This window comes from Silene latifolia, chromosome 10 (assembly GCF_048544455.1).
Source record: "Silene latifolia isolate original U9 population chromosome 10, ASM4854445v1, whole genome shotgun sequence".
Taxonomy (NCBI): Eukaryota; Viridiplantae; Streptophyta; class Magnoliopsida; order Caryophyllales; family Caryophyllaceae; genus Silene; species Silene latifolia.
The window spans coordinates 158,212,087-158,232,442 of record NC_133535.1 but is presented as its reverse complement, the minus strand read 5'-3'; the positions used below and the strand labels follow the sequence as shown (position 1 = coordinate 158,232,442).

The following is a 20,356-nucleotide window of genomic DNA, read 5'->3' as shown; positions in this document are numbered from 1 at the left end:
TACGGTAACTCATGAAGTGACCCTAGACATGTGGTAGAAAAACTAGGAGTAATAGAAACATGACCGGTACGGCTTCCCAAACGGCTCAAATTTAAGTGTATAATACACGTTTTTTGGGATTTCAAGGTACCGGAACAAAAATGTCTATAAACCATACGGATGGTTTCTCGGGTCAAATAAAGTAGCTACACAAATTTGGAGAAGCAACAAAAGACATTTGAGGGTGCCGGTACACGATAAACGAGTCTCCTATGAAAATCGGGTACTCCTTAAAAATAGATAAATGCTTCTTAATTAGGGATTAAAATCGAATGCGGTAACTCATGAAGTTATCCCAAGCACGTGATAGAAAAACTGGTAGGAAAAGAAACATGACTCGAAACGACCTCCTAAATGGCTCAAGTTGAAGTGTATAATACATGGTTTACGAGATTATAGTGTCCCGGATAAAAAATGTCCGTAAATCATACAGATGGTTTCTCGGGTTAGACAAAACATTCACACAAATTTTGTGAAGCAACATAAGACATTTGTGGTGGCGGTATGCGATAAACGAGTCTCGGACGAAAATCGGTTATTTCTTAAAAATAGATGAATACTAGTTATTTAGGACTTAAATCGAATACGTAACTCACGTAGCAACCCTAGACACGTGGTAGCAAAATTTGTAGGAAAAGAAATATAGCCCGGTACAACCTCCCAAAAGCCTCAAATTTATATGTATAATACACGTTTTTCGGGATTTAAGGGTCCCGGGACAAAAATGTTCGTAAATCATACGGACGGTTCCTCAGGTCAGATAAAGCAGCCACACAAATTTTAAGAAGCAACATAGGACATTTGAGAGCGCCGGTACACGATAAATGAGTCTCGGACGAAAATCAGATTAAATACCGTAATAATTTATGAAAAACGAGGAAGTAGTACAATACTACAATTAAATAATATTGGGATGATAGGGATGGAAGAAACCCGAACCTTCCCTTATTGAATTCACAATACAACTCAACGGCATAATTGAGCTCGTTTAACACAACAATAACAACATTACCCTGGTTACAACGCCGTTACTCCTTAGATATTGCAATCTAAATAATGTCATATCGACTTATTTCTATATAACTGCATATTAGACTATTAGAGAAGGACTTAATCCCAAAAGAGACGATCTTACAAAATAGTTTTGCAAAACGGTCTCAAACGAGACTACCCCATTACCCGTCTTAGACAAATGCGAGAGTGGCATGACCATCATTCGAATTCAAGCCGGATCCTGTTTTGTACAGAAGGAGACCAAGTTTCATTTTAGTTGCACTAAACCTAGAATCTTGTGGTTGGCATTTACGATCTGGATTATGAAATTGATCCGAAATTGAACTCCAATTATTTTCCAAAAGTGTAACACGAGCACCAGCCTGGAAAGTGTCGTCCATTCCACGATTTATCACCTGATCCTCGATATATTTGAATCGCGCTGCCTCAGCAACCATTTGTATAGAGATTAAAGCAAACCTTGCTACATCTTTAGCCATATCCACACCTTTAGCAGTAAAATCGTTCCCATAAACCTGTTTCATGAAACTTTGAAGAGTACTAACCCCTATTTTTAGTTTTTCCCTCGAAACACCGGCTTTTTTTTCTAGATCAGTGTAACTGCTTGCACAAGGAAGCGCCGGTCCTACTTTCTCTGCATCAGGAAAGACGGTCTTATATTTACCGCTCAATTTTGCATTCTCGTCTGAAAAAAAATTAGCCCGTATTTTTTTGGTTTTCGCTTCTATGTCCTGAAAACCGACAAGATAAGCATCTGAAGCTCTTAAGGCTAATGTAATGGTGTTCCCATTAAAGGGTGATATTAAGTTCACCAAAACAAATTTGTCATTATTTTTTTTGTTGGTTACTGGTAGATTGCAAACTTTTGGTGTTCCAAGGCCGAGTTTTTCTCTCAGAGAATCCAAAAATTTCGAATACTCTTCAGAATCAGAATCAACGGTCCAGGTCGGGTTTGCAGAGGTTGCTGCCACAATTAATGATATCACCATATACCATACTGATATGCTAGACACCTTCATCCTTTCTCTTGTATCTGTTTGAATTAATAACTAGATTAATATTACTTGTGTGTCGAAACAAGATTATGTAATAATGCATCTAGTATGACATTTACTTGTGTGTCGAAACAAGATTAAATAGCGGCGTTTTCAGTGGAAATTCATGGATTTTGATTGAACCCTACTGAAAAAAGATAACATGTTGTTTAAGATTAGGGGTCTTAGGTTCAAACCCAACAATCTAGATCTTTTATAGTACTAGTAATGGTAATTTAACATTTTAACAATAAAAAAATGTTTTATTTAATAATCGAACCCTCAAAGGTGAAATCCTAGAAACGTCCTTGGTTGTAAATGAGTAGCTCGACAAGCCATTGACATTGGCTAAGTCAAAACTCGGCTCGAGATTGGTTAAACTGAGCTCGAGTCTGTGCTCGAGCCAAGCTGGTCCTAAACCTAGCTAAACGCGAGCACACTAAGGTTCAGCTTAGAAACTCATTTGAGCTTGTTATGTTTTAAATTACTTAGTTTTTATTAATAATAATTACTTAAATTGTACGAGAATTAATTTTATGATAAATTAATTAAAATATAAGTTTAGAAAAGAAAATAATATAAGAAATGTTATTTTTTGGCAAATTTCTCTCGTTGACGCATATAATTTAATTTATTAAATTCGTAAATTTTCTTCTAACTAAAGTCAATCATTGACAGATCCACCAAATGTAAAATAACACAATGTAAATCTCGTTGTCGACACCGGTCATGAGACTCCTAACATGCCACATTGCCACCACACTCCATCACAGAGTCTAGCTTCATATTTTTGAAGTGGTACAACCCGACAACATACATTCTCTTACCAATCTTGTTTAAACTCAATCAAGTATCTTCTACTCAGTTATTTATTTATTTTTACTTTTTGAGTTTTAACATAATAGTGAATAATAAATTTGACCAATAATTACAATATACAATGATGGTCAAAGTATCTACTAAAAACATTCTTAAAATAAAAAGTAAATAAATAAATTATAACATGAAAATTTTAAATAAGTAAATAGATGACCAAGACGAGGAGGCTGGAGAGTATTATTGCAGAATAATAATCAACACAAACCTCTAATTTCTTACCTTATCTGAAACCTGAATTAAAAGCTGAAATTAGTAAATAGAAGGCCTTTCTGTTATTTGATTGATTGATGTACATGTGTTTTTGTTAATGAAAAGAGTGTTATATTTCAATGTCTTATATAACACTGATTGGCTACGACGTTTATAACTCACTGCCAAAACTTCGCATGTCTTATGTGTCTCATACCACTTTTTTTTTTCTATTTTTTGTAATTAATCTTGTAGGCAGGACCAACTTTGGATGATGACTGATGAGTAGAGAGCTTTAGAGCTGTCAAGTCTGACCCGATTTGTATCCGAGCAAATTCGATCCGATAGAACTCGAGAATATTACAACCTGAAATCGACCAGACCCGACTCAATGACGACTCGTAACCCAACATGACCCCATGATAAGTGACTCGAATCGGCTCGACCCGACCCGATGACGACCCGTAACCTGACATGACCGATGATCAGTGATCCGAACTGGACCCAGCCCGACCCTATATTTACCCTACCCGATTAAATTGATGAACCAACAATTATTAAGCTTAATATTGATTAAAATGACCCGATTGGGCTACTTGTTCCTTAACTCATCGCTCAGTGACAGGTGGTTCGTTTTTCTTAACAACTCTCCCGTCTCATGGAAAACCAAGAAACAATGTACCCACTGTTTCTCGCTCTTCTGCTGAGGCTAAATATCGGTCCATGGCCTCTGTCGTACGTATGTGAATTAAAATGGCTTCAAGGTCTTCTTGCAAGCTTGGATGTCTCATTATCATTCCTTGTGCACTTATTTTGCGATAGCCAGTCTGCTCTTCATCTTGCACAAAATCCCGTTTTTCATGAACGAACAAAGCACATTGAGATCGATTGTCACTTTGTTCAAAATGTTATTACAGGGGGTTTAATCCAGCCGTCACACGTCTCTACGACCGAACAGCTTGTTGACATCTTAACTAATCTGGGAGTGAACCAATTTATTAACTTCTTCGCAAGTTAGGCATTCTTGATCCACATGCTCGAGCTTGAGAGATATTAGATATAAAATCGTATCTTCCCAATAATATCATAATATGCTTTATGCTTTATATTGTTACAAGAATATTCTTATATGGTTACGAAAATATCTCCCGATGATTTGGTCTTCCGATTTATTAGGAGACCCTTGTACTATATAAACCGATTAATTTTAATGAGAATATCACCACTTCCGATTCCATTCTCTTAACAATATAACTAATTTGTTACGAGTATTTAAATGAGTTATAATATTTATGTTAAAAAAATCTGTTTACATTAACATGAATAAGTCCGATTTACAAAAAAAATAATTAATTTAACATTAGGGTACATGATAAAAAGTTAAGTAAAGAGTTTGTTGAAAATATATCATGGCAAATTAGAGTTAAAACTCATATTTAAAATAATTAGTGATTTAATGTTGAAAATTATTCTCTACTTAAATTCTTAGGACACATGTTAAAAAAACTCTTAACATATTTATGAATAAGTCCGACTTACCAAACAACAAGTGAATTTGTGTTTACAAACCGTCTTGCTTGTGACTGGCTAATCACGTTACAAGCTGAAAACCTCTCACAAAAAGGGAGAGGGGACAAGGTGGGGCACCCCCCATGTGCTTCCTCACTCACCTCTTATGGGTATTTTGTGAGAGTAAATGGTATCCGTAACAAGCTTGTGACGAATAACGCCGTCTTGAATGAGATTTTGTGTTGTGTTTATTCATGGTCGTGTCTCTCTCCCAATCAATTTTGACAATATGTACACCACAAAACAACGTATACAAGATAACAAGATGGGCTGTGATAATTTGTCACTACTCACTACCTTATCTCCGATTGGTGTTTTAGAAAATTTTGAACGGGTAACTACAAGCTTCAACACCGTACCATTTTGGCAGAGTTTGGTACGTGGCAATGTGGCATTATGTCGACATATTGCCGGAATATCACATTAAGGTGGTGTTTGATTGTCATCGGAAAATTAAGTTGCAATAAATTTAAAAAACACATAAATTAGACAACAGTTTAAGTTCAATAAGTTGCTCAAAAGTTATTTTGTGGCACAGTATAATTGAATACATGCATGAGTTTCTATTTACGTAAGGGGCTTAGGTTAATTAATTCATTACGGAGGAGCTAACTAAAGAAGAAAAAAAGTAAATCAATCAATTTTAGATTAACCAAAGAACTAAACAATTACCATTTTTCTAATTGGCTTCGTTTCTAATTTATGGGTATTTTTACTAAATAAATCATAGGTAAAATTCTTCACTATCACGAATCTTACTTTAATTATGTTTTCTTTATATGATTGGGGAGTGTCCCTAACTTCTGTACATTTTTATTCTAAGTATGTGATAGTTAATAACCATTTTCGTATACAAATTGATATTTACCGTTTCATATTTCTTAAAGTAAACGTAAAAAAATGACCGACCCAATTCACAAAGCCACAAAGGCATTAAAAAACATGCCATTCTCCTCGCCTCGATCTCACTCCCGAGCTCATTCATAGTAAATCAAGAGTGTCTTAATATGCCATCGGGTGATGCCAAGACTCGATATCACACTTCAATATATTTTTGTAAAACGTTCATTATTTTAGTCCCCTTCATGTTGTACATGAAACCAGGCTGCTACGAGAATTTGGTGTGGCTTAGTGATGCTATCTCATTTACTAAATTTTCTCGTATGAAAATACGAGAACATTGTACCCTTAGGAGAAGTTGTACGAAGCATATAATTTTGCAATTTTGTTAGTTAAATTTCTTTTAAGACGGATAATCAATCTTAAATTTAAAACGAGTTAAATAACATCTTAACTGCATAGATAAAACAACTAAAGTTGGTAAGAACTCACATCTCTTAAACAAATGATCAGGGGTTCGATTCCGGACTGCCGGATATTGGTCCTGGTCAACACCAAAAAAGACTGCATAGATGAAACAAATATTTTTATTGGTTCTCAATGTTGTGCGGAAGCGTGAATATCCCGTGTTGGGCCTCTGCTGCATCTGTGTCCACAATCCATAATAGTACGATATTGTCCGCTTTGGGCCAAGCCCTCACGGATTTACTCTTGGGCTCCTTCCCAAAAGGCCTCATACTATTATATTTTCTGGACACTTATAAAGATGATCTTCCATCTTTATTTTACCGATGTGGGACAAGGGTTTGCACCCTAACAATCCTCCCCTCAAACCAAGGACCATCATCTTGACTCGGACCTTGACCTCCATGGAGGACTCTCCCACTTTACAGCCCCAACTTCTAGACACCCGAAACATCACAAGTCTTGATAACCTCCCCTTAGCCGACACACCATGCTACCACGAGCCATGTCTTGCACCACATGTCACCGCCTGGTCAAGTGAGTGCCCCCACATGCTCCTGAGCCTGCATATCCATGTGCCCTTCTCGGGGATTTGCTACACATGCATATCGAACATCCTCTGCATCCAATATACCCTGGACCGGTCCGTCACTTCGAAGTCCTAGAACACAAACGGCCTCTCGGCATCCAACCGGAAAGGACCCACCGGACACTGTGGCACCCAACTCGATAAGGGTCCACCGATCGATCATGATTCTAGACACAAATGGTCTTTTGTCCCACAAGACCTATGACGCCTTTAATCCATTTAACCCCGGACCGGCCCCGCTCAAGGACTCACCCCGAGCTAGGAGTTTCATGCCTTACAAAGTGCACAACTTCAAGTCTTGGGCCCCGCCGATGCATCCTCGTGTCTAGCCCAAGTCGAACCTTGGGCTCGATACCACTTGTTGTGCGGAAGCGTGAATATCCCGTGTTGGGTCTCTCACGCATCCGTGTCCACAATCCATAATAGTACGATATTGTCCGCTTTGGGCCAAGCCCTCACGGATTTACTCTTGGGCTCCTTCCCAAAAGGCCTCATACTATTATATTTTCTGGACACTTATAAAGATGATCTTCCATCTTTATTTTACCGATGTGGGACAAGGGTTTGCACCCTAACAATTGGTGATTGTTGTAACGGAGGCGTCCCGTTACCCAATAGTTAGTTGATTAGGGTGATAAGAACAAAAATATAACGAATAACAAATAAAGATGACACACAGATATACGTGGTTCACCAGTAAAATAACTGGCTACGTCCACCCTGAAGGAGAGCAAATTTACTATTGTGGAGATAATAGTACAAAAAGGACCAGTATACACGCTCAATATGAGCCAAAAGTATACCTATTCTACCAACAAAATAGTAATCTCAAAGAGACAAAAGAGACTACCCAAACGAGATTAAGGACAAACGATCTTGTGGCCGCCAAGATCCGAATGGACTCCTTCAATCTCCAAATTGCATTTAACGCCAATCTACTTGAGCCGGAACAAATCAAGCTTCCTCCTCCGGAGAGAACCTCACAAATCGACTCTCATAAGATTGTGCTCACAAATACTATCTCCACCTCCTTAATTAACCTAGAATAAAACTTGGGTCTTTATATACTTATTCCACCCAAGATAAAATATCTAGACCAATTAGGAATTAAAGACTTTAGGAAATACCTAAACAAATACGATTAGGAAAAGTTAAGCTAATTTCCTAAAACCAAACAAACACCAACACACGTAAAAGGCAAAGATAACATTAAGATGTTCAAGGTGGGACCCGCACTACTAAATCTCCAAGAAGCTACTCACGTAGCAAATGCACGCACACATTTCGGTCTTGGACGATATCGGCTACATGTGCGACTCGCAAATCCCTCGGAGCCTTTCTTTGACTTTATCGGTGTTGCTTCTTTTTCTCGTCTTAGCTTAGTCCGTCTTCGACACCAATTCAAGGCACAAATTCTTAACACTCAACATATTTGACTTGTTTTATGTTTGAGACGGATATTTCCGTTTTAAACAAAACTTTCTTATAATTTTAAAGTTGTAATAGCACTTTTGGAGTTTTGGGTAGGGAATTCGTACCCGATTCATTACATATTTTCACATTCATACCCGATCCACCGCATAATCCATAACCCGATCCAAACCTTGACTTGATTATAGAAAAAACTCATCTTGTATCATAAAATTGAAATTTCAAGCTTAATAAACCTAAATTTTCAAAAATATTTGATTGAATCAGATTCAGTTATAAATGGATAGGATTTTGATTTGATTCGGGCTCTCCACTAAGTAGATTTGGATACGAATTTTTAAATATCGAATTGAGTATGAATTTTAAAATGTTGATTCAATTTTGTTTTAGTTCGGTTTGGGCCACAATTCCGGATGATAGAGGGATGTAACTTGTGTGTGAGTTGTGACTCCAGCCCAATATTTGGCCTAATCATATGTACAACATTCCGCAAAAGACAGTGTAACATGGACTTGCTTCTTGGGCCCACTCTCTAACTCTTCTACTTGGACCGACTAAATTGAGTCCAGGCCTTATTCACAATGTAGCCTGATTATATTTTCACTTTCTTACCCGTTTGGCTGTTTGGTTATCGATAATACTCTCTCTGATTCAATAGATTCTTTGTTTATTATTTGTTTTTTGGCCGATTCTTAACATAAAATACGCAATTATCCACTCGTATGTGTTTTCCTAAACACCGCACCTAGTGCTCGAGATCGGCTCGGAAAAAGTTCAAGCTCGGCTCGAGTTCGAATAGAGCTCGTTTTGTCTTTATATTATTTTCACTTTTTCGCTTTTTGAATCTAACTAAATATAAATATTTTTAAAAAACAAATAAGATTATAAAATACTAAAAAATATTGTGTTATAATATACTTATAAATGGCTAAATAACATATAATTTAAAATAACATTAATATTAAATTATATAAATTATAAAAAAAAAAAATTATAAACGAGTCTAAACGAGCTTCCGAGCCGAGCGTTGATGAGCTCGGACTTGGCTCGTATTTAGCCAAGCTAGGCTCGAGCTTATTTTGACCGAGCACGACTCAAGCCGATTCCGAGGGCTTGTCGAGCCGGTTCAGATCATTTACACCCCTAGCCGCACCAAAAGTATATGTAAGTAGCTGTCTACGGGCCGGGACTGGCTCACTTGGCTAGGCCTTGAACTGTCCAGAGGGAGGGGCAACCTTGGTCGGGCTGGGAGTATGTTTGACCCGGGCTAGGCCAGTGGTGGTTTGGGGGCGGAGAGCAGACTGGGCTGACGGGCCTGTGTATTTTTTTTACTAAATAGGCGGGCCAAGGGCAGACCGAGTCTGGAATTCGAGACCCGGGCAAGGCCAGAGATGGGAGGTTGGCTGGCCGGGTCTGACTATGAGCAGAAATAGTCTGTGTTGTCGGCCAGCTCTGTCAAAAAAGAAGCAAGAATTATTTTCAACATATAGTTATAAAATATTTTTAATTAAAGTGAAAATTAGGATTTATCATTACCAAATTTGGTAAATAATACAAGTAGCTCTAAAATTGATAATTAAGGGTGAAGATTTTTCTTGAGTGAAGTACTATTTTGTTTTTTTGGATTTAACAGAAGGTGCAATAAAAGCCCATCAAATCCTATATTTTTCATAAATTTTGGAGACAGAGGGATATGATAAAACAGACCAGATACTGCAAAAATGATCAATCATCATAATTTTTATTAATAATGGTTGATGGTACGTTCATAAATTAATAAATTGATGTTGTACATTGTATCAACTATATTAAATATTCACTACTCCCTCTTAATTGTACCAAAAAATAAATAAACTAGTCTCGCTTAAAATGAACATATTCGTCTTAAAGTTAAAACGAGTTAAATAGTAGGTCATTTACATTTACATAAATAAGACAAGCAAGCTTGTCAATTATCCTTAATTCCATTGGTATTATACTTAACTTGATCCATTTTAAATATTAAAACAAATATCCGTCTTAAATAATAATTTGTGACAAATTATTCGGTATTTCGGTGCATAACTTTAGAAAGACCTAGCTCAAAGAGTAAAATGTTTGGCTCACTTTCATAATTATCTTAATTATTAGTACTCATTACTCTTTTAAAAAATCTTTCATCATAATGATATTTAAAGAGACATGTGAATTCAAGTCCTTCAAATTGACATCGAAATCAATTGAAGACTAATTTGCCAAAGTTTTATTCACAATAGTTTTGGTAATTATGATTTGCAAAAGATGTCTACAAAAATGTACTAATATGAGTACATGACAATGATTATCAATAAACTTATTCACTAACCATTGGTATATTAAATTATCGATATAGTAATTGGATAACATTAAACACCCCTTCCTTTTCTTCAATTTTCTCATCTCACAAAAATATATTTCGAGCAAATGTCAGCTAACTTAACAATAAAGTTATGCAGGGTGGTACCCAATTATCCATGGCCAGGGTTCAAAACCATGTCCGCATCATATTGATCCTTATAACTCTCTTTACACCCAAAAAACAAAAATATCAACACTCATCCTGTATTATAAAGCAATAATTTATTCATTTCATTGTCAATCGATATAAACACGAATTTAATCTTATGTAAACTTATTATAATTAAAGTGAATTTTAGGTTTGCAAATTTGCTACACCAATAAATTTAACATAAATCCGAGATTATAATAGCACAAACGGTAGTAGAATGGAAGCAGAATTTCAAGTACGGGCTTGCAAAAAAAGTTCTAATCTAACAAAACCACTTGCATAGTTGATAGTTGCATCTAGTATTACATTGTACAAGGTCTTTTGGCCAGGAAGGATTGGGCAACGGATCCTCTCTGTTACCTATCAATGAATATGCTTTAATTTCGAGAAAAAATTAGCAATGTAGATTTAACTATGATATGTTTGGTTTGGGTGGAGATTAAAATCTCGAATGAATCCAATAGATCCAATTTAGTTCTAGATGAAATCCTAGCCATTTAATAAGTAATGAATAAATAACGGAAAAAAAAAGAAATAAAGAGAATCTTAACACAAAAAATTAATCTTCATAACTTTATTTTCGATATGTGCAATAATGACTGCTCTTAACTAGCTAGCTTCCTGTTTACTATATGTAAATATAATACGTTAATTTAGACCTTATTTTTTTCGACTGAACTGAATTTAATGAAACTGAACTGAATAAAGTTTAACTGAACTTAAATAAGAGTTAATTTGTGTAGAGACAAGCTAAACTGAACTAAAGTGAACTGAATAAAGCCAAAATGAACTAAACTGAATTGAATAGAGCGAAACATATTATGATATCAACCAACATCCTTCATACAACCATACCTTCCAAAAAATGCATCATATTCCTATGCCATATCTTCCAAGCAAAAAATAATATCTCAACAAAGATGCAAAGTTTTCGCAAGTTTGTCACCACAAATAAGGGCATCATATTCATAAGGTTTATAGTCAAGTTGTTTTCTAATCCAAAAAATTGGCCTCTAAAAGAAGGGAAAAAAAGAGCAAAAGAATTGGACCCCACATGTCCATTATTATATAACGTGGACCATTTTAATTGGGTGTACTGAGGTTGTGGGGCCCATTAGAGTCACTCTCGTGCTCAGCTGTCACAGATGCGTTGGATCACATTTGTAGTATAGGAGTAATAGGACCCAGAGATGCGCAATCCACTGCGTGATTTGCCATTTCCTTTAGTACTCTGTTGTATTTTCGATCGCAAAATTCTTGGCTAAGACCGTCCTAAATTAAGAAGATTATTACTCCGATTGGGCAATAATTTACAGGGTAACCAATTGGAGTAAGACTAAAATTAAAGAAAGATTGTAACTTGTGAAAGGTCTTAACTTGAACGATCGTAAACAAGATCTATTGATTTCTCCGATTGGGCAATAATAACGTTAATAGTTAACCAAGTGGTGTTAGTCTAGTGGTAGCCGGGTTAAACCTCGAAGCTTGCAGAAATGCAGGAGTTGAAAGGTCCCGGGTTCGACTACCAGCTGGAACGATGATCACTTGGCCACTGCAGCCCCCGAAGGAGGTGGCTTACATGGTCTATGTGGTGGTGCGGGAATGCATGAGCCCAGAGGGATTCAACCCCCTCGTCATAAAAAAAAAAAAAAAAAAAGTTAATAGTTAAATGTATTATGTTACTTAATTAATACGTGGAATATTATTTCAATAGTTTTAATCTTTTTGAGACTTGTTCTAAATGGTAGAATACATTTCAGTGTGGCAATATGATAATCCTTTTATGTTTTTTGAACAAGATGAAAATCAAAACCGCTATTTGTGTCACGAAACTTCCACTTATGATTATTTAGGCAACATTCTAAAATTTATGTAAACAACTCTTAAACAAATTTAAATTTTCTTTGAGACATATTAAACTTGTAAACAAATATTTTTGAAGTTTAACAATAAATTTTGAGCTTGGCCAAAATAAGTTTAATTTATCTGGCCGATCTTCCATTTACTTATACTCCATAATCAATATTCCGTACATTTTTCATATACTTTAAAATTGTTTAGGCACAGCAAGTTTCGAGCCGAACTCAAACTCGAGCTGAAAATTCCAAGCTGATCTCAAACTTAGATCGTCTCTAAAAATTCCAAGCTGATTTCGAGCTCAGATCACCTCAATTACAACAACAAATATCTCCTAAACTATTCAAATAATTCCGACCAATGTTTATGAATTTTCAACATCACACACTTGGGTTTACAAACAAAACTTAGCTTGATGAAGAATCTTTGTACTACTACTTAACTACATTTCCCAAAATACCCTTACCCATCTCCCATGTCACTCTCATTTTCCCACACAAAACCAACAAAAACCCAAATAAAACCTTCAAATAATATCAACATGTCCCAAATAATGACAACGGCTATGATGATTTAGCCTGCTTATGGCCCCCACACTCACGCCCTCTCTTTATACTTCTCATCTGTCATCCATTTAAAACCCAATTAACTCCCCCAATCCCCCTTTTCATTTTCGAAAAGTCGGGAAATGAGATATCGTCATTTGATGGTACTAGGTTTCGATATCATCTCCTATCTAAGCTTTACAACAAGCTAGATATCGTCATTAAATGATACACTATTAAGTTTCAGTATCATTCTTTTACATGCTCGATAACATTTGGTAAAGGTACTAACATTATCTTTATCTAAGCTCTAGCCAGTACAAATGAACCCGATATTGTCACTAAATTATAGTATTGAGTTCTAGTATCATCCTTTCACATGAATATACTAATATTACTCGTAAATAATAATACTAAAACTCGGTACCATCTGATAAAATCGTAACATTATGGCCCTGTTATTTTAAACTTAATTTCAGCTCAGTTCAATTTAGCTTCATTCAGTTCAGTTTAGCTTTTCTCTTCATAAATTAACTCTTACTTCAGTTATTTATACTCCAATATCATTCTTTCACACGAGTCTACCATATAACAAACAGTACTGATACTCGATACCATTTGATAAAAGTCGTAACATTATCCTTATCTAATAAGCTCTACCAAGTACCAACGAACCAGATACTGTCACAAAATTATACTTTCACGAGTATTGAGTTTCAGTATCATTCTTTTACATGAATATACTGATCGTATAATAATATCGAAACTCGATACCATCGGATAAAAAATGGTAACATTATGTCATTATTGATTATTCCTCCAAATGCCCTCCATTCCAATTCAAAATTCCACAATATAAATACCCCCATCACTCTTTGTCTCACTCACCCTCCCACTCTCATTCAAAATGTTTCATCACATTCTCTCCATCCTTCTCCTCCTAACCACGACCGCACACGGTTGGCGGCCGTGGCCAACCACAACCGCAACCACCGCCACCTTCACCACCACCGCGTTAATCCATAATTATTCCGCCCCACAACTAAACTCTTCAAAAAAATTTGAAGGGTCATCAAACCTAGTCCACTTAAAATACCACATGGGACCGGTCCTAACAACAAACATAACCGTCCATATAATTTGGTACGGTAAATGGTACCCGGCCCAAAAAAAAATAATCCGTGAGTTTATATCGTCAATTTCATCGGATACCGCACCACACCCGTCTCTGTCCAGCTGGTGGAAAACCGTCCAGCTGTACACAGATCAAACCGGGTCCAATATTTCTAGAACCGTAACATTAGGTTCAGAAAAATCAGACCGGTTTTATTCCCACGGAAAATCACTAACCCGTCTATCGGTCCAATCAGTAATAAAATCATTTATTACCGCGAAAACCAACCCGTTACCAATTAACCCGAAATCCGGAATTTACCTCGTATTAACCGGTCCAGATGTCTACATGGACACATTTTGTACGGACATATGTGGGTTCCACTATTTTACCTTCCCATCAATAGTTGGTTATACGTTACCTTATGCATGGGTAGGTAATAGTAATAAATTATGTCCGGGTGTGTGCGCGTACCCGTTTGCGGTCCCCGCTTACATACCCGGACTTAAACCTGTTATGTCCCCAAATGGGGACATAGGGGTTGATGGTATGATTAGTGTTATAGCTCATGAAATTGCTGAGCTGGCAACTAATCCGTTAGTCAATGCTTGGTATGCCGGACCTGACCCGATTGCACCCGTTGAAATTGCGGATTTATGTGAAGGGATTTATGGTACGGGTGGGGGCGGGTCGTATACGGGTCAAATGTTGACGGATCGAGATGGTGCCACGTATAATGTTAATGGGATCCGACGACGGTTTTTGGTTCAGTGGATTTGGAACCATGTTGTTAGTTATTGTACTGGTCCTAATGCTTTGGACCAATAATAGTACGTAAAACGGAGGTACTGTGGACGATATGTCACGACTTATGACATCTCATCGTCCTCCTGTATTGTATTGTATCGTATTGTATTGGCTTGCGCCTTTTTTTACACCGAAAAAAAAAATAGACTATATAAGATTAGTAGTATTGTGTTTGTTGTAATTTTTATTTTTCTTGGGATAATGTGCATTATTTTTTCCCTATTTTCTTAGGGATTATATGGTTTTCCTTAAGCTTGGGAATGTTGTTTTTGAGGTAGTAATTAGTTTGAGTGAATTATTAAGGTTTTTTTGGGGAGTTTGATTAAATTTTTGTAGTAAGTGTTGCGATTGTCTAATTTTTTCCGGTTCAAGTGAGCGCAGTTATGTCCCGGATGAGAATTAAACCCCACTTCACGGTTGGAGTAAGTGTTGCAATTGTCTATGATGTATACTTTCTTGTATATTACCATAAAGAAATAATTTTATTCTGCTGTTTATAAAATGATCGAATTTCACATATGCCGGGTTTATCTAGTGCGCACCAAAAATAGTGTCCGCGGATACATTCCTCACAGAAAAAAAATATACAATGATTTTATTCGAATAATGAAATAAATAAACCTAATAAAATTGATCAAATCCAAATAAGATCCGACTTTAACCTGACTTTATCAAACCTAATCCGAATGTTTGCGCATTTTTTTTGGATCAAACTTATCTCGATCTGAATCGAATCGAACTTATAGGATCAATTGAATCGAACTTATAGGATCTCGAATCGAACTTATTGGATCGAATCGAATCGAACTTATAGGATTCGAATCGAATCAACTTATAGGATCGAATCGAACTTATAGGATCGAAATCAACTTAACTTAACTTATAGGATCAAGTTAACTTAAATTAAGTGAGGTATAGGATCGAATCGAACTTATAGGATCTCGAATCGAATCGAATCAACTTATAGGATCTCGAATCAACTTATAAGATCTCGAATCGAATCAACTTATAGGATCGAATCAATCAACTTATTGGATTCGAATCAACTTATAGGATTCGAATCGAATCGAATCAACTTATAGGATCTGAAGTGAACTTAAATTAAGTGACTTGAAGTCCAAAAGAACAGGGCCTTATTGACGTATGTAGACATTGAAAATTGGGAAGCCACCTCTATTGAACGGCAGTTAAATTTGTGGTAGGTGAATGGATTTATAAGACAAATTAAGGCTTATAATTACATCACTACAATTCTACGTACAACCATGCATTAATATAGAGGAGTAAAAATTGCACTTCACCAAGTAAATAGGCATGTGACCAATTAGGGCGAGTACAGCAGATTGTTCCCCTATAATGTAGGGGTCAATTTAGTTGTAGACTTGTAAATATCAACCAGTTTAGTTGTTAAAAATATAAGATCAGCGATGTGATATTTATGACGCAGATTTAAATTCCGTCATCAACAAAACCGACCATATAACACCATTTACTACAAAAAAAAAAATAAAAAAAAAATATACGAGTCAAAACCCTACCCATTTCTTTTCTCCCTATTTTCTTTCAAAGTTCTCTATATATTTTATACTTTCTCCACTTCGTTCTTCATTGCTTGAAATTCCGACTAGTAAATCGTTTAAAGATTGAATCTGCACCGTTAAAAGAAGACGAAGGTCGAAGTAATAAATTACTCCCTCCTATTCCGATTAAGTGTCTCATTTGGACAATGACACGAAAATTAAGGAATATAGTTAAAATAATGAAAATTATTTTATAGGGGTAAGAATATATATGAGTTAAATAATGAAAAGTATTGAATATGATGGGTTAGGGGTAGGGATGACAATGGGTAGGGTCTGGGTAGGGTCCGCCTATACCCGGACCCGAGATTTTCCCTTTCGACCCGTACCCGACCCAGACACGGAAGGGTCTAAAATTTGAGGACCCATACCCGGACCCTATGGGTAAGGGTAAGGTCTGGGTCTATCCACGGGTCCGAGTTTCAGCCACTTTAGTAACAAGATTAACAATTATGGGGTCTATAATATTAAAAAAAAAATCATACTATTTTAACATTATGAGTTTATTAATCTGCCGTTAATGGTGGTTGTCGGTCGCCGCCTATTAGAGAGGTGATTGTCAGTCGCGTATCAGTGCTGTAGTGGTAGTTTTCTTGTGTCAGTGGTGGATTGGTGGTATTGTCAAACAGAAGAGTTTGGTTGAGTTTTATCACTTTATGGGATGAGGAAAGAGAAAGAGATTTTAGTTGGGTTTCTACAGTCTGGCAGTATGAATTCAAAAAAGCTGTGATTTTGATTTTTTTTTTCTTTAATAAAGGGTCTAAGGGTCGGGTACGGGTCTCATAACTTAGACCCGGACCCAAAATATTTTCTTGAGATCCATACCCGACCCATACCCATTGGGTCTGAAAAAATGAGACCCATACCCGACCCATTAGGGTCCGACCCTCAGGGTCTGGGTTGGGTCGGGACCCGACCCACTGCCATCCCTAGTTAGGGGTAGTTGGGGTGGTAAATAAAGAAAAGAGTCAAGGGTAGGAAAGTAAAAAACCATGTCCAAATATGACAAATGAAACAGTTTTGTAAATAGACGGAAATAGCAAATAAAACAGTTATCTAGAATAGGAGGGAGTATAACGTACGTACATGGCGTCTCTAGAGTTACAGAGTGTAGCATAGTACGTACTCTTGTTTACGTGTGTTTTTATGCTAAATGATTTGACCTCTCTCTGCCTCTTTTCCTATACGATTAAATATCCTGTCTCTGTTGTGCCCACTTGAAATATACTGTAGTTTCTTTTCTCTTTTTTTTTTAATTTTTTTTTTTTTTTAACGTGCGACGATTTCCATAACCGATTTATATAATGTTAAAAAGAAGGGTTTTGAGAGGTCGCAATTCACGAGTACAGTTTGATGCTTTTTTTTTAGTTCAATTTTACGATCTTGTACAATATAAAGTGTATATAAACATTTTTAAGGACGTTTAATTGCAAGAACCGTACAAATTGTAGCGAGATTGAGTGATTAACAATATACTAAATGCAATATTACAAATGACACTCACCTGGCCTGGTGTCACGGTCCGAAACTTTGAGTCGGGGCGTGACGCGCACCTTTGTCTAAACGCTTTGACAAGAATGAAAGCGAGAGCGTTAGGCACTAGTGTTTGTCAAGCACTAGGCACTCGTAATCGGTCTCGGGTCGGGAGTGTCGAAATCCTAGTCTCGATCGACACACACGGGCTTGTTAGAAAGGTGAAGGCAAGAGTCGTTCACAAGAAAGCAACAACAAGCAATAAGAAGACAACTTGGTGGGAAGCAGATGTTTGATTGACTAGTACTCCCCAAAGAGGGAAATTTGATATTTACATCCTGGTAGCAGGAAACATTGATTTTTGAGTTTAGTTCGAATAGCGATATACCCATTTATGGAAATAAAAGCTATTCTAAAACTAAGCTAAACTAAGAACTTACTTACTAAAAAAGTACAAGGAAATAAAATTACATAAGCATAAAATAAAACTAAGGGTTCAAGTGTGCGGATCATCACACTCTCCCCCACCTAATCATTGTTAGTCCTCGGCAACGCTTCAAAATCTTCATGGTGGTTCGGTCGATGGTGATGTCGCTGGGAGTTGATTGGGGCGGATGTTGGCGCGCTTGCTCTTGTTGCGGGTGGGATCTTCAGGATCTGGATGGTAAGGCTTTAGACAGCTCACATGAAAGACAGGGTGACACTTCATCCAGGCGGGCGGTCCGGCAGATGCTACTTCCCAATCCGTTTGGTCACTTGGATTGGGCCTTCGTACTTCCGCACTAGACGCTTGTCTCGTCCTCGGAGGAATCTCATCCGCTCTTTGTTCGGACTTCACCATGACCATGTCGCCTACTTTAAACTCCCTTGGTCTCCGATTCGATCCGATCCGCCCACTTCTTCATGCGGCGAGAAGCTTTCTCCAAGTAAGCTCGAGCAATTTCGGCATTCACGTTCCATTCTTTCACATATTCGTGGGCTTTCTTTGTCCGGCCTCCATATGTATCCGCAATCGTGGGAGGCAATAGCTACTGTTGACAGAACAAGCTCAAACGGGCTCTTGTTGGATGAAGAGCTCGTCGCACATTAAAAAGAATCGGGCAACATCAAGGAGTCTTACCCACTCCATTTGAGTTGCCCCAACAAAGTGTCTCAAATACTCTTCCAAAGATGCTATTGAATCGTTCGGTCGGCCATCCGTCCGAGGATGGTAACTTGAGGACATCCGCAGCTTCGAACCCAGGAGATTGAACAATTCTCCCCAAAATAGTCCCGTGAAGCGAGAATCGCGGTCACTGACTATACTTTGAGGCAATCCCCAATATTTCACAACATGTCTGAAGAACATGGTGGCAGTTTCTTCAGCGCTACACGCCTTTGGAAGAGGAATGAAAGTCGCGTATTTTGAGAATCGATCCACAATGACAAGGATCACACTTAACGCCCTACCTTCGGTAACCCAGAGATAAAGTCCATAGAGATACTCTCCCATGGTCGTGTAGGTACGGGCAATGGATTTAACCCCCCTTGTTTCTCTCCTTATCTTCTTTGGCAAATGAGGCATGTCTTCGTGTACTCCATCACATCATCCTTCATCTGGGGCCAGTAGTAACTTCTCTTCAATAGGCATAAGGTTCTCTGCCATCCCGGATGACCCGCCCACAAGGGATCATGGCACTCCTGTAGAAGCATCTTCCTCAACCCGGCCGCCTTTGGAACAAAGATGCGATGTCCCTTCGTGAATAGAAGCCCATCTTCCACCCAAAACTTGCGAGTCTTTCCTTCTAAGGCCAACTGTTTCAGAGTCCTCGCCATTGGGTCTTGGTCGAGGTGTTCCTTTGCCTTAGCTCGAATATCTGTGACCACGGTGGTGGTGGACAAATGAGCAATCGTGTGCAATGTCGCCAAATCACATCTGCGGCTTAGGGCATCGGCGACTCGTTTGCGGCTCTGGTCCGTAAGCAAATTCCACATCGAACTCGCCAACAACTCTTGCCATCTAGCTTGTCGGCTTGTCGGCTTGGGCTGAGTCGGAAGTGAGACGCAGCGGTATTATCGTCTTGACAACGAACTTTGATCCCAAGAGATAATGCCTCCATCCCCGCAAGCAATGAACAATAGCTAGGAGTTCTTTCTCTTGTACCGCATAACGAGTCTCGACTCCATTAAACTTTCTGCTCTCGAAAGCCACAGGGTGACCCTCTTGAGTAGCACCCCGAGGGCGTAATCGATGCATCCGTCTCAACTTCAAAAGGCTTCGTGATATCCGGCAACGCCAAGACCGGTTCCTGTACCACCGCTTCCTTGAGCTTCTCAAAGGCCCTCTTCTTGTCGATAGACCACTCCCACTTAGCATCCTTCTTCAACAAGTCGGTGAGCGGGGAAGCAATTTTCGAATACGCTC

At 37.8% G+C, this 20,356-nt stretch overlaps 2 protein-coding genes across 2 annotated transcripts; one reads left to right on the top strand and one right to left on the bottom strand.

Moving 5' to 3' along the window:
* Window positions 1-921: 921 nt before the first annotated feature.
* Window positions 922-3,320, bottom strand: LOC141606608 (ribosome-inactivating protein lychnin-like). Its single transcript, XM_074425806.1, has 2 exons — window positions 3,186-3,320; window positions 922-2,086 (listed from the first exon to the last, which is right to left on the bottom strand). Exon 2 carries the CDS (start codon window positions 2,070-2,072, stop codon window positions 1,224-1,226), a length of 849 nt encoding a protein of 282 aa, XP_074281907.1. The 5' UTR covers window positions 2,073-2,086; window positions 3,186-3,320; the 3' UTR covers window positions 922-1,223.
* Window positions 3,321-13,836: 10,516 nt separating this feature from the next.
* Window positions 13,837-15,226, top strand: LOC141606591 (protein EXORDIUM-like 3). Its single transcript, XM_074425779.1, has one exon. The coding sequence runs from the start codon at window positions 13,886-13,888 to the stop codon at window positions 14,918-14,920; it is 1,035 nt and encodes a 344-aa protein (XP_074281880.1). The 5' UTR covers window positions 13,837-13,885; the 3' UTR covers window positions 14,921-15,226.
* Window positions 15,227-20,356: the final 5,130 nt, after the last annotated feature.

Coding starts and splice junctions, on each gene's coding strand:
- LOC141606608 (XM_074425806.1), bottom strand. CDS start 2,072: ATGAAGGTGTCTAGCATATCAGTATGGTATATGGTGATATCATTAATT.
- LOC141606591 (XM_074425779.1), top strand. CDS start 13,886: ATGTTTCATCACATTCTCTCCATCCTTCTCCTCCTAACCACGACCGCA.